A 14,387-nucleotide genomic window follows, 5' to 3' on the forward strand; every position below is an offset into this window, starting at 1 on the left:
CCCAGGCAAGAAAGGTCGTGAGACTCTTATGCCCAATGAACTGGCAAAGAAAAAAGCCAGAAGTGGAGGTATGGCTCAAGTAGTAGAGCATCAGCCTTGAGTGGAAAAATCACCTTTTTTTTTTTTTCAATTTTTGTGCTGGTACTGGGCTTGAATCCAGGACCTTGAGCTTCCACTTAGCTTTTCCACTCAAGGATGCCATTCTACCACTTGAGCCACACCTCCACATCCAGCTTTTTAGTGGCTAATTGAAGATCAGAGTTTCTAGGATTTGTCTGCCCAACTTGGCTTTGAACCAAAATCCTCCAATCTCAGCTTCCTGAGTAGCTAGGATTACAGGCATGAGCTACTATAGTACCTGACTCTGAACACTATATATATATATATATATATATATATATATATATTCTCATCTCATTTATCAACTGTATGAAGTAAATTTTACTAGGCCTGATTTACAGATAAGGAAACAAAAATCTCAGTCATTAATAGCACACTGTAATCCAGATATAAATCAGCAGCTGGTATTTTAACCTTTGTCTGCCGCCAAAGCTCTTCCCCTCCCCTATCAAATCTCCCATCTTTTTATAGTCACAGAATGAGAGGGACACAAAAGATACATATGGAGACAGATTTTATTAAGACAAATTACACATATTAACTTCCTTTCTCTTTCCTGAAAAGCCTCACCATCATGAACTGCTCTCCTAGAATTTCTAATTCAAAAACACCCATTTTCACAAACCAAACAAGGGCAAAACTTTAGCAATGGAAGGACAGAAAAATTCTGTTGCTGGGCTGGGAATATGGCCTAGTGGCAAGAGTGCTTGCCTCCTACACATGAAGCTCTCGGTTCCATTCCCCAGCACCACATATATGGAAAACGGCCAGAAGGGGCGCTGTGGCTCAGGTGGCAGAGTGCTAGCCTTGAGCGGGAAGAAGCCAGGGACAGTGCTCAGGCCCTGAGTCCAAGGCCCAGGACTGGCAAAAAAAAAAAAAAAATTCTGTTGTTTTTTTTTTTTTTGTGGTACTGAGATTTGAACTCAGGGAGTCATGCTTGCTAGCAGGTGCTCTGCTATTTGAGTCACTCCACCAGCCCTTTTGGTGTTGACATTTTTAAGATAGAGTTCTCACTTCCTTCTTGGGATGGCCTGGACCTCAGTCCTCATATTTCTGCTTCTCCATGTCACTGAAATGGTGGGCACCTTGCCCAGCCATTGGTTGAAATGAAATCTCAGGATTTTTTTTTTCCCTCAAGTTAGCCTGAAGCCAAGATCTTCTGATCTTTGTCCCCCAAGCAGCTAGGATTTTAAGCTTGATCTCATCTCTGTTGGGCTAGGATAAAGAATCTTGATTAAATCATAATAAAAACGTATCAGGGATCTGGGACGACCAGTCAGTTAGTACCCTCCCATCCCTACACTCATCCTTCTTTCCACCCACTAATAGCTTCCAAATACAAGCAGAGGGGCCCGGAGATAAGGAGGGCAGAGATTGTTTCCTTCAAAACTTTCACCCTCCTTTACCTCTTACTCCTAGCCATGTAAGCTCCTGTACTAAGATAGTTAAGCTCAACCTCTCTGCTGGGCAACTGGAGCAGAGGCAGGAAAACATGAGATTCTCTACTGTTTCCTTAGTTCAGGACTTTCCTTAACCACCCCAGTAACCCTTCTACTTACACACACACATACACATACACATACACACACATGCACACGTGCATTTTTAAAGTATAAGAATGTCTCTCAAATAGTTTCAGTAGCCAATTTCTGAGCATGTTTTATCTGCATCCAAAATGGCAGCCACCATTATGGGTCCATTTGGTAGAGACACCAAGCCAGTCCTTGGGGAAGGCTGAGCTGCTCTGCATTCCCACCTAGCCTTCTCATTAGAGGCACCAGGGAGATACACAGATCTCTGTATGCTTTAAATAAGGGCCTTGCCAAAACAAAACACACAAAAATAAGCTGGAGATTCCCTTCCTGCTTTCATGCCTCTGCAGCTGCCTCTAGGGAGAGAGAGAGAGAGAGACAGAGAGAGAAGCAGAGATTGCCACTGGCTGGCATTACCTCCTCCCCCCTTCTCAGTTGGCAATGAGTAAAATAAATAAATAGAAGGGGAAAACAGTTTTCCAGTGTCTTTTCTCCTTTTAATTTCCATCATCACAGCAGAATTGCTTTTCCTTGAGGGGGAGTCTGAGCAGCACAATGCTATCTGTTTTTGTAAGTCCCTGGGGGAAACTCCAACTGCTTTGGTGGCCGGGTGATCCAGTCAGGATGGGAGAGAGGGTGATGGCTTCTTGGGCATTCTGATGATGAGGTTTTAGAGAGACGTTGAGGAAACCCGGATGGCTTCTCTCATGGACTGAACAGTAAAGAAGCCACAGGATGGCAGAGGTAGCAGGAGTGCCAGTAGAGTTTGGGTGTATAGCCACTCCTGGAGTAGGTGGCACCTTGATTGGATGAGTATCCATCTGGGCAGAAGAAAAGGCTGGGCCATTGCCAACAAGTCATTTGCCAAAGATACAAACAATGTCTTGTAAAGTGGAGACTGCCAGTCAATTTCTGAGGCTCAGGGCCTCACACTGTCGATTGGCTTTTTTGCTCAAGGCTGATACTCTACCTCTTGACCCAACCTCCTCCACTTTTGGGGCTTGTAGGGGGCAGCTGCTGTCTAATTAGAGATAAGAGTCTCTCAAATGTGTCTGTCCAAGCTAGCATTGCATCACAATCCTCAGATTTCAGCCTCCTGAGTAGCTGGGATTACAAGCGGGAGCCACTGGCATCTAGCTTGACATTCTATCTCTGTGGCCCTTCCTCCCATTCCAGATTTTGCTATGGTTCCCTTCCCTTCCTCTACCCAATTCAATGACTAGTCTGAAAGGTGAGTTCGAGCATGGGGAGAGGAAAGCAGAGCAGTGAGCAGCCGTCTCTGACTATGCTCTCAGAGATGGGGTTAGACCTTCTAGAGTTAATGCACCATGCCAACGACCCAGCACCCAGGACCCCCATAGCAGTGAGTGTGAGAACAGGGGGGTGTCAGAGGGTCACATCTTCCCTTCTCCGACCCTCCTTTGCTTCCATCTGGTCCTAGTTCCCCACCCCCACCCATATAGGGGTGTTACACGGATAGGTCATCGGATCGCGCCTTGCTGCTGGCCTTGCTGAGACGCCGCTTGTCGCTATGGTAACCGTGCAGCAGGCGGTGTCCCGGCGAGGCCTGGCTGGGCAGATCGGGCTTCTGGCCATAGTGCATGTGGATGAAGCCGTCGGTGGAGCCCGGCTCTGGGCCCTGGCCGGGCTCGGGAGCCGAGGGGGCATCCGCGTCCTGCTGCGGCATGGCGCCCGGGGAGAAGGGGGTGTAGAACTTGCCCCCCGGGCTGCCCTGCAGGCACTGGTGGAAGTCGGGCGGCGGCGTGCAGCCGGGGCCCGGCCCTGGCAGCGCGCGCTCCGCCGGGCCCGGCCTGGACTTGGCAAACCGCTGCCTGATCTTCTTCCAGCCCAGGTGGTAGAGCTCGGCCAGGCTGAGGAGGAGGGAGAGCGCGGCCACGGCCAGCATGAAGACGATGAAGACGTTCTTCTCCGTGGGCCTGGACACGTAGCAGTTGACAGCGTGGGGACAGGGGCTGCGGCGGCAGACGTAGAGCGTCTCCAGGAAGACCCCGTAGAGGAGGTACTGGCCCACGAGGAAGGCTACCTCCATGACGGTGCGCAGGACGATGGCGCACACGTAGGTGTTGAGCAGGCTGCCCTTGAGGATGATCTTGCCAGCCGCGTCCTCCCAGCAGCCCAGCTCGGCCTTGTCGGCGGCCGGGTAGGCTCCGGCCCGCTCGGCCTCACGCAGCCGCCGCTTCTCCAGCATGCGCACCGTGTGCACCGCGTGGCCCATGTACACGAGCGACGGCGTGGACACGAAGATGATCTGCAGCACCCAGTAGCGGATGTGCGAGATGGGGAACGCCTGGTCGTAGCACACGTTCTCGCAGCCCGGCTGCAAGGTGTCGCAGTGGAAATCGGCCTGCTCGTCCCCCCAGGAGGACTCGGCCGCCGTGCCCAGCACCAGCATGCGGAAGATGAACAGGACGGTGAGCCACACCTTGCCGATCACCGTGGAGTGCTTGTGGACCTCCTCCAGGAACTCCCCCAGGAAGCTCCAGTCGCCCATTGTGCTGGGGCCGGGGCCTGCGCTGCAGGGACGGGAGACAGGGGAGAGAGAGGCTGAGGGTGTGCGCTCCGTCCGGGCTGGCGTCCTCACCATCCCCACCACGGGGCTCCCAAGCAAAGGTGCGCCCCAATGCCAGGTGCACCCAAAAGCCCTCTCTCTTCACTCCCAGTACAGAAGGGGCGGGGGCAGGCCCTGGTGGCCCATGCCTGTCACCCTAGCTGCCTCCAGAGGCCCAACCCAGGCCACAGTTCCACTTACGGCTGTTTGGAGGTTATTTGGAGAGGAGAATCTCACAGGCTTTGCATGCCTACGCTGCCTTCAAACCTCAGTCCTCAGATCTCAGCCACCTAAGTAATCCTCAGATTGCAGGCGTGAGACACTGGTATCTGATGCTAACTCAGAGTGCTTTGAGATGATAGTGAAAGAGCACCGAGCACCAGGCTCCGCATTAAAAAAACAAAAACAAAAAAACCACCAGAAAACACAGTGGAATAAAAGGTAGCCGTTGCTAACAGGAAAGAATGGATGTAAGAAAAGGAAAAAGGAAAGTAAGCATCTGTCAGAGTAAAGTGCGTTAGAGAGAAGAAAAGAAAAAGGAGAAAAGAAAAGAGGAAAGAGAAGCAAATAGAAAAGGAAATTAAAAGGAAGACAAAGAAAGAAAAGGAAGGAAGGAAGGAAGGAAAGGGGGAGGGGAGATTATATTATTCCAGGACTGAGGATAATTTTTTACACTTCAACCCTGAAGACCTTTCCCATGATCTTCCCCACTCTGTCCTTCATCCTTTGCAAGTCCCCATGTATGTAAGTATGAAGTGTAAAAGTAACTCCACACAAAGAATGTGACACTTCGGTCTGCCAAGAAGCTTGGTGCTGCCTGCTTTGCTTGTGGTCAAGAAATGCCACCTGCAAGAAGACTAGTACAGGTTCAGGAAAGGAGCGTGTTAGAGTTTGGGTTTTTTTCTTTGTACCAGTCCTAGGGATTGAACTCGGGGCCTGAGCACCATCCTGAGCTCTTTTAGCTGAAGGTTAGCACTCTACCACTTTGAGCCATAGCTCCACTTCCAGTTTTCTGGTAGTTAATTGGAGATAAGAGTTTCATAGACTTTCCTGCCTGGGCTGGCTTTGAACCATGATTCTCAGATCTCAGCCTCCTGAGTAGGATTACAGGGGTGAGCCAAAGATCCCCAGCAAGAAAGGAGCACCTTGGGAAAGCAGAATAAGACTGCCAGGAAAGAGGTGTCCTTGGGAACAGTAGAAACGAGCTGAATAGGTGTAGGGTGAGACAGGACCCCCAGGGGCCTGGCAGAAGAAACAGAATGAAGGACCTCTTTTATGACTACCTCCTGACCTTCTATCACAGTCAGAATAATTAAAATACCAGCTGCTCAATTCTGATCATAGAAGGTCTATGGCTAAAGCCAGTTTTCCAGTACATCATCTCCCTTGGGTTCGCCACAACCTCAAGGAAACATGCAGAGGAGTTGCTCAGCTATTTTACTGGGTGCATAGGATGTAAACTCCTTTGTAGATTTCTTGGCCGGAAGAACATGAAGGAGGAGCCAAGGAAGCTGCTGGTGCCAAGAAAAAAACTCAGATACAATGAAAATTTCCTCATGCCTCAGGCCTTCCCTGGCCTGCTTCTACTTAAGTCTCTCTCTGTGTGTGTGCGCACATGTGCGTGCGTCCACACGCCAGTTTTAAAACTTGAACTCAGGGCCTTGCACTTTTGCTTAGCTCTTTGCTCAAGTCTGACACTCTGCCACTTGAGTCACAGCTTTTCTTCCTCACATTTTGCTTTAATAAGGCTTTGGGATGGTTATAAGGAACCAGGCATCATGCTAGCTACCACGGGTATGACAGGAAGGGAGAGAGACAAGGATTCTCTGCTTTCACTTTACTTGGTTTAATTGCCTTTTTTCCCCTTTGAGGGGAGAAGTTAAATACAAGATAATAATATAATGTGATATGTATTAAAGTGAAGGAAGTTCAGCTGGATGCCAGTGGCTCATGCCTCTAACCCTAGCTACTCAGGAGGCTGAGATTTGTGGATCCTGGTTCGGATCTAGGCCAAACAGACAAACTTTTTATCTCCAGTTAACCAGCAAAAAGCCAGAAGTGGAGGTGTGCTTCAAATGGTAGAGCACCAGCCTTGAGTAAGAGGTCAAAAAAGAGTGCAAGTTCAAGCCCTTATACCAGCACACACACACACACACACACACACACACACACACACACACACCCCATCACATACTGAATACCTCTGCAATTATAGACATTCAATTTGTATTGCTGAGAGGAATTTTTATTGTTGTGCAGTAATTGTTATAGTTTTGTTTTGCAGAGGAGAAAACATACAGAAAAGATTACTTGGTTAAAGAATCAAAGATTAATAGAGAGCAGAACTGGGGTTTTATTCCAGTACCCCAGTTCCCCATCTGGGGTTGGGGAACATTATTTCTTAGGTCTCTGATCCTGGAATTTCATAAACTGCTAACCCTAGGGCACTGAGTGACATTAGATGTGATTCAGCTGTTGTATAATAAGGCCTAGGGCCAGCTTTTATGCAACAAAGAGAATATTTTATGTGTTGGGGGGGGAGATAAGATTCTCACTTTCCTGCCCAGCTAGTTTTGGTCTCAATCCTTAGATCTCAGCCTCCCAATTAACTATGATTACAGGCATAAGCTACTACTTCCTTATCATGCTGGGGAAAAGAATGTGCAAAAATATACTTCCGTTCAGTTTCATAGAGATTTACTGACTGTCATGTGAGTTTGTGTGTGTACTAGTCTTGGGGCTTGAACTCAGGACCTTGTGTTGTTCCTTAGCCTTTTCACTCAAAGCTAATGCTCTACCACTTGAGCCCACAGCTCTACTTCTGGCTTTTTGAGGGTTCATTGGATGTAAGTCTCACTACGACTTTGCACCTGGTGGTATGGATTTTATACAAACAACACTGGATGTAGGATCATATCGAGGTCACTCAAAACACCAAATCCCACACTAATTGAGGCTGGTCCTTTCAGAAGAGAACAAGAGCAAACCCAGTGGGCATGCATGGGCTCTGACACTTGTCAGAAATTGGGCCTCCTGGGAAGCTGGCTTAGGTGCTCCTGTCCTATGAGCATTATGTGCAGAACACTGGGGAAACAAGCCACTAGGCCTTCTCTCTGCCAGGCTAAACAGGACTGAAGGTATCCAGAGGGGCTTTCGCTATACTAATTTGTGCCTCTCCCCCTCAGCTTAGGGTGTTTCTCCAAGCCTGTCAAAATTAGATTGTACGACCATTCCACAGTGTCTAATTCTGGACAATGACACGTGTTCTAGACAGTGTCTAACAGACCTCTAGTTCTCAATAAAGATGGTTATCCATAGTAATAAGAACTCTGGGCCTACGCTATTGTTCTGTTGCTCTTCTGGTGGAAGATGGCAAGGATAATGTGTTTCTCAATGTAATCTTTTATTTTACATTTATTTATTTCATTTTGTGCAAGTCCTAGAGCTTGAACTCAAGGCCTAGGCACTGTCCCTGAGCTTTTGTGCCAAGGCTAGTGCTCTACCACTTGAGCCCATAGCTTCACTTCCAACTTGTGAGTGGTGAAATGGAGACATAATAATAATGGTGAAATGGTTCCTGCCCAGGCTGGCTTGGAACTATGTTCCTCAGATCTCAGCCTCCTGTGTAGATCAGGTTATAGATGTGAACTATGAGCAGCTGCTCCAGTGAAGAGAAACTTTTAAGGGTCCCAGGGCTCCCCTTAAATAATGCCTTTGGCATAGAATCATATCAGTCCAGTTTACTGGAGAATGTGTTTGCTAAATTTTTTTGCTATGCCAGACATCAAAGTTGAGTCCATAAAGAACACAAGCCAAGAATGACTGTCATTTCTAAGCTCTTTTGCACTTCACTTGTGTACACTTTTCTGGTTTCCCTTCACCGCAATAGTTTTTTGTGTTTGTTTGTTGCTAAAATGAATACATAGAAGTACATGAGAGGTGTATGTTGATTTTCAGCTACCTTGGCAGTGGTTATTGGCCTTTGAGGATCTCAACTACATCTTCTAGTTTATCCAGAATTAGATTCAAACTAGAATTTGAATCAGAGTGACGATAAGATAGAGCTTGACACCGTGGCTCAAGCCTGTAATTCCAGTGACCTGGAAGGCAGAGACTAGAGGATGGTGGTTCAAGGCTGGATCAAGCAAAAATATTCCTGAAACTATATCTCAACCAAGAGTTGGTCATAGGGCAATGTCCCTGTGACCCCAAGCTACGGGGATGGCACAAAGGCTGGGTGCGCCAACACACATCCGTCATCCCAGTAATGCAGGAAAACGCAAAAAAGAAGATCCATGGCCAGGCTGGTTCAAGCAGGACCTCATCTCAAAAATAACCAAAGCCAAAATTGCTGAAGGTGTAGCTTCAGTGGTAGAGTGCCTGCCTTTCTAGCAAGTATGAGACCGAGTTCAAAGCCCAGTACTGCCAAAAATACAATAATGATAATAATGCTTATTAAGATCATCCCATGTGCCAGAAACTCTGTAAGCTAATGTGTATGTACGTATGTACATATATGTGTGTAGCTATATATACATATATATCACATATATTTTTGTACACTTATTTTTGTTCATTTGCTTCTGACAACCAACTTAAAGAAGCAGAAACTCTTCTTATCCTCTTTTATTTACAGGATTCAGGTTAACTTGAATAAAAGCTGGAGTCAAACCCAGCTCCTGGATCACATGCAGCAGGGTTCCCACCTTAACAGTTATGACCACTGTCTAAATCACCCGGCCTTTTCATTTGGCAAATCCTTGCCAGTCAGAGGCTGACCACCTGAATATAAGATGATTTGAGCAGGCATACTCGGGACATCATTGTTAGGAGAAAGAGTTGATTGTAAGTAGTTATAAGCAACTCCTACATTTAGGATTTAAATTTCTCCCCTGACTCAGGTTTAGGGTAGCTATATCAGCCTCAGGGGAAATGATCAGGCAGATGCGAATAGCTACTTTCTAACAATTAGAAGGCCAAGGCAGGGCACCTGTGGCTCACCAGTAATCCTAGCAACTCAGGAGGCTAAGATCTGAGGATCACAGTTGGAAGCCAGTCCAGGCAGGAAAGTCAGTTAGACTCTTATCTTTAATGAACCAGCAAAAAGCCAGAAGTGGAGGTGTGGCTCAAGTGGGAGAGTGCCACCTTGAGCAGAAGCTCAGGAACGGTGCCCAGGTTTGAGGTCAAGCCTCAGAACTGGAACAAAAGAAAAAGAAAAAGAATCACAAGTCCACTGGGGACCAGAAATCCTGAACTTAAGCTCTATAGAGATGAGAGAGAAGAAAGAGGTGGACACCTGAGCTGACTTCCCAGTTAAGTTTTCCTCTTGCTCAAGCCCCTGGCAGATAATTAACCCCTCTTTAAAATTAAGTATTTGATTCTGACAAAGGACAAATCAGTCTACTCACAAACACCCTGCTAGCAGACAGTTATTTCAAAGCCAAGAAGGTAGAAAGGAGCCAGCGGAGAGGAGAGAGCTATTCTAGGATAAATGCTTTTCTTCTTAAAATGTTAAGAACGATTTATAAGACATGGATTGAAAGGAGGGGAAATGGAGATAACCTATAACAAAATCAGGAGGTTTTATTACCTACTCCATGGGAAGGGATCTGTGCCTAAGCAATTAGTAATGAAAATTCTATTTATGACAGCACTCACATTTCTTTACTCTTCCCACCATCTTGCCATAGATTTCATAGAGCAGTGGGGCTGAAAAGATGCTAGAGCTCACTCAGACACACTCCTAGATTTATATAAGATATGGAAGTTAAGGAGTACTAAGAAAAACACTAAGTTGAAGGCAAGAAGTACTTTACAGCTGTACTTTATGGGGTGGGGGGACTGGAGTTTAAACTAAAAGTCTTGTACTTGCTAGACAGGTGTTATACCATTTGAGCCACACCTCTAACCCTCTTTGCTATTTACTTTTAAATAAATATGTGGGCCTGGACCCACATATATTCTTCTACTTACTCTTCCTACTTAGATGAGATGACAGACACACATACCTAGTGTTTTATTGTTGAATGGGGATTTCATATGCTTTTTGTCTGGGCTAGCCTCCTACTGTGATCCTCTAAATCTATGCCTCCCAAATAGCTAGGATTATAGACATGAGCCACCATGCCCAGCCACAGATAAACTTTTTCACCTACCCAATAACTGTACTGGAGATGTTGTATTTTCCTGTCTTACAGAAGGGGAAATGGAGACTTGAGGTTAGATAACTCATGCAAAGCCTCACAGTGAGCAAATAAGGGACATAAACCTGGTCAGCCTCACTCCAAAGCCTGCATGCTCTGTGTGTCTCTTGATGAACCTGTGACTGGAACTCCAGTCTCAACTTGTGAACAGGGCTCTGATAACTTTTCCTCAAGCTGTATGGGAGAAGTCCCGGGGTTTCTCCTTTTAGCTTCTGGCACATTGGCTGTCCAGCTTGAGCATATGCCGCTCCCAGAATTGATCACTGCATGGGAGCCCCTCACCCACTGTGGTCAAGATTCCCAGACCTCAGCATCTGCCACCATTTGGCTAGAACTCACATATAGAAAGTTATTTCCTTTTTTAGCCAGTCAGTGCTCTTGGCCAAGGCTCTGTCTACTGCTGGGCTCCGGGCTGGCCAGACAGATTGCTCTGGTGATGCATTGATGTCACATTCTAACAAAAACAGCAGAAACACTCAGCACCGGATGGTAAGACTCTGCATTGCTAGGAATCACAAGGCTAGGTCCCAGCCCATCATCTGCTGGTGGTGTGACTTAGGGCGATCACTCTATCTCAGCCTCCAGCTCATCAGGAAAAGAGCAGGATGTTTATCAATGGGTACTAAAGACTGTGTGACTCTGGAAATGCCTGGAACAGTATCTGGCCCAGGAAAGACATCTGACAATGTCAATACCTTTCTATTTTTGGGGGGGGGAGGTGGTAGGACTTGAACTCAGGACCTTAGCTTTTGCTCAAGGCTGGCACTCTACCACCTGAGCCACACTTCCACTTCCAGCTTTTTTTCTCCAGACTTTCCTGCATGGTTTGGCTTTATGACTCTTAGATCTCAGCTTTCTGAGTAGCTAGGATTACAGGTGTGAGCTACCAGTGCTCAGCTCTAACAAGTCTTTTGTTTTTCCCCTGGTTGTAGAGTCTGGGACACTGTCCATGAGCTCTTTTGCTCAAGGCTAGTGCTCTTCAAGGCACTTCAAGCCACAGCTCCACTTCTGCTTTACTGATGGTTAATTAGAGAAAAGAGTCTCATGGACTTTCCTGCCCGGTTGGCTTTGAACGGTGATCCTCAGATCTCAGCCTCCTGAGTAGCTAGGATTACAGGCGTCAGCCACCAGTGCCCATTTCTAACATGTCTTTAACTCACACTTTCAGGCCCAAGTGTGTTTTATAGGATTTCTCCCTTCCAAGCAGCTGGGTTGCCTTTGCAACAGCAGGCCCACAAGAGCAAAGCGGAAGTGATAGATAGAAGACGATGGTGCTGAGGGGAGGGGACATATTGGCTGCAGGCCTGCCACCTGTGCCCTGTGCTGAAGTTCTGAGTCATGCACTATCCAGGCAGGAGTAAGTTCTGGAAACCCCCTGTGACAATGCAGGGCTATCATTTGCTACAAGAGGTTATTTTGCGTGCCAGTTGTTCATTGTGGCTTTGCACATGAGACCTCCCCCCCCCTGGACCTCAGTGCATACAAGTAGCTGGATGGTGGCTGAGATGGTCAAGGGCTAGGTTCCAAGTGTGTGGCTGGCTGCTTATCATAACATGGCAAGTTCACAGCAGGGCACGGTGGTTCATGCCTGCAACCCTAGCTACTCAGGAAGCTGAGGTCTGGGATCTGAGTTTGAACCCAAGCTCAGAAGACAAACCCAGCCCCAGGGAAACAAATCTATGAGAATTTCATCTCCAATTAACCACTAAAAAGCCTGAAGTGGAGGTGTGGGTCAAGTGGTAGCGTGCCAGCCTTGAGGGAAAAAGCTAAGCAAGGGTGAGAGGTCCTGAGTTCCAGCCCCTCCTTGCCAGTAGGCAGATTCTGGTTTTCTGACTCCCAGCTAAGAAGGCAGCAAAAATAGTTTTTTAAAAAAAAGCTGTAGTCACAAAAATGAATCAGTACTTGTTCATAATTCCACGTCAGAGCCTGCGCTGTGGAAAGTCCTTTTCATCAGATGAGATGCAATGTGGAGAGACTTGGGCTGAGGTGACCTGGAGTCTACGTTATTGATCTATTTGCTGGCTGAGCCCCTACTATGTGGTAGCACTTAAACTAGCAGGCTGGGGGTATCGCTCAATGGTTGGCTATTGTATTTAATGCTTAGACCCAGGCGGGGGTGGGGGGTAGAGGGAAGGAGGAAGGGAATAGTCTATTTCATCCTTAGGAAACCTTACAGATATTAACCTCTTTAGCATGTGAAGAAACAAAGAAGATCAGAGATGTTAAATCAGTCCTCTCAAGTACCACAGCTAAAATTTCAAAGCAAATGTGACCAAAGAGCCCAGGCCATTTCCTCTGCATTAGCTTAAGCTGTGAGAGCCCTGAGTGGCATTGTAGCACCTCTGATTCTGAGACTTCACAGTGCCCATTGCCTTCACACAAATGAATGAATGGCTGACTTCTTCCTTGCCCATACTTTGCGAGTACGTTAGCAGCAAGTGATTCAGAAAGTGTTAGCAGACAGTCCTGATGGAGATGCAGCTTCTTCCAACCACAGACAGGAAGGCCATGTCTTTTGTAAGAGCCCAGAAGCTTTCCTGGAAAAGGAGGAGTGTTTGTCCTTCTTGGCCAACTCAACCCTTCAGGCAGGTGGGTTGGGTGGGATTGGTCCTTGGGGAAGCTTCTAGAATGCCCTGTGGGCAAGTCCTCTCCTGAATGGGTAAGGGCTGGGACTTGTATTTCCAAAGCCCTGAGTGAAGTTTGCAGGTCTCCCATTCCTTCCATCCCTGTCCTGTGTAATCCACACACACAGGACTCTGACTTAGTTTAATTGACTGGGCCCCAAGGTGGAGCCAGCCAGCCAGTACCCATGAGGCAGGTGGCACTATGCCACTATGCACTGGCACTATGCAGGCCTGCTGGTGCCCAAGACTGTCCACTGCGTGTGCCCGGCCTCTGCCAGTGAAGCGGAGGAGGACAGATAGGCAGGTGGGTGTCCCATAATAACCAAAACATAGACCTAATTAGATGTTCAAATGAATGCTCAAACCAAGTACTCAGTGGCTCACACCTGTCATCCGAGTGACTCAGGAGGTAGAGATGTGAAGATGGAGGTTAAAGCCACCCCAGGCAGAAAAGTTCCTGAGAATCTTATTTCTAACTCACCACCAGCTATCTGCAAGTGGAGATGTAGCTCAAGTGGAGGAGCACCAGCCTTGAGCAAATAAAAAGCCAATGGAGAATGAGAGGCCCTGAATTCAAGTCCCAGTTACTGGCACCAGAAAAAAAAAAAAGCAAACTCAAGTGGAAATGTCCAGAGAGAGCTGGGGAAAGAGGGAGGCTGGAAACCAGACAAGAAGAGGGGGAAGAGCCTTAGGTACGAGTGAGCAGGGCAAGGCATCCTTGTTTTATCTGTCAAAGGAGGGGGCACACAGGTCTTCTCGTTTTGATGTTTTAGGACCATAGGTCAGTACTGAGAGAGGAGACAGGAATGTAGCAGTTTGGAGATGAGGCCAGTGGCCACTTTGCAGAGCCCAGGAAGATTGCACTGGGGCTCAGCTTCAATGGGGGGGGGGGGGGGAGGGCACTCAGCTGCTGACCTCAGTTCTGCAACTCTGCTCACTGGGACTCCTCCATGGAGCCCGCTTGCCGAATGAAGAAAAGTCTCAGAGGGGCAGCCAGGGAGCAGGCTCCCAACAGCTCTGCTGCCCGGGGAACTGGACAGGAAGGTAAGAAGTTCAATCCTGTCTCTAGAGAGTAGTGACTCAGGCTTAGGAGCAATGGGTGGAGAAGGTGGAGGCCCTGAGACCTGCACACACCTCTAGGCAGATCAACAGAAGAGCCCAACCTCACATACTGTCCTGCCTTTTCTTTTCTGCTCAGTTGATCTTAGTTCCAGATCTCCTGACTCCATGTCCAGTGCTATCCATGCTGCCCTTCTCTTAGGCTAAGTGGACCCTGTTGTGCCAAGCCTTGGCCAGGTCACTTTCTCCACGAGGGTATGCAGATGTCTAGGAACCAGAA

The 14,387-nt window shown here is 47.6% G+C and overlaps 1 protein-coding gene across 3 annotated transcripts in view; it reads right to left on the reverse strand.

Moving 5' to 3' along the window:
- Positions 1 to 1,005: 1,005 nt before the first annotated feature.
- Gja5 (gap junction protein alpha 5) overlaps positions 1,006 to 14,387 on the reverse strand; it is a 48,722-nt gene continuing 35,340 nt past the window's right edge. For all 3 annotated transcript variants that reach the window (XM_048351902.1, XM_048351900.1, XM_048351901.1), the window contains exon 2: positions 1,006 to 4,186. In XM_048351902.1, coding sequence (XP_048207859.1) covers positions 3,121 to 4,164 — 1,044 coding nt within the window. In that variant the 5' untranslated portion in view covers positions 4,165 to 4,186 and the 3' untranslated portion in view covers positions 1,006 to 3,120. The remainder of the gene's footprint in view (positions 4,187 to 14,387) is intronic.

Source organism: Perognathus longimembris, chromosome 7, assembly GCF_023159225.1.
Source record: "Perognathus longimembris pacificus isolate PPM17 chromosome 7, ASM2315922v1, whole genome shotgun sequence".
Lineage (NCBI taxonomy): Eukaryota > Metazoa > Chordata > Mammalia > Rodentia > Heteromyidae > Perognathus > Perognathus longimembris.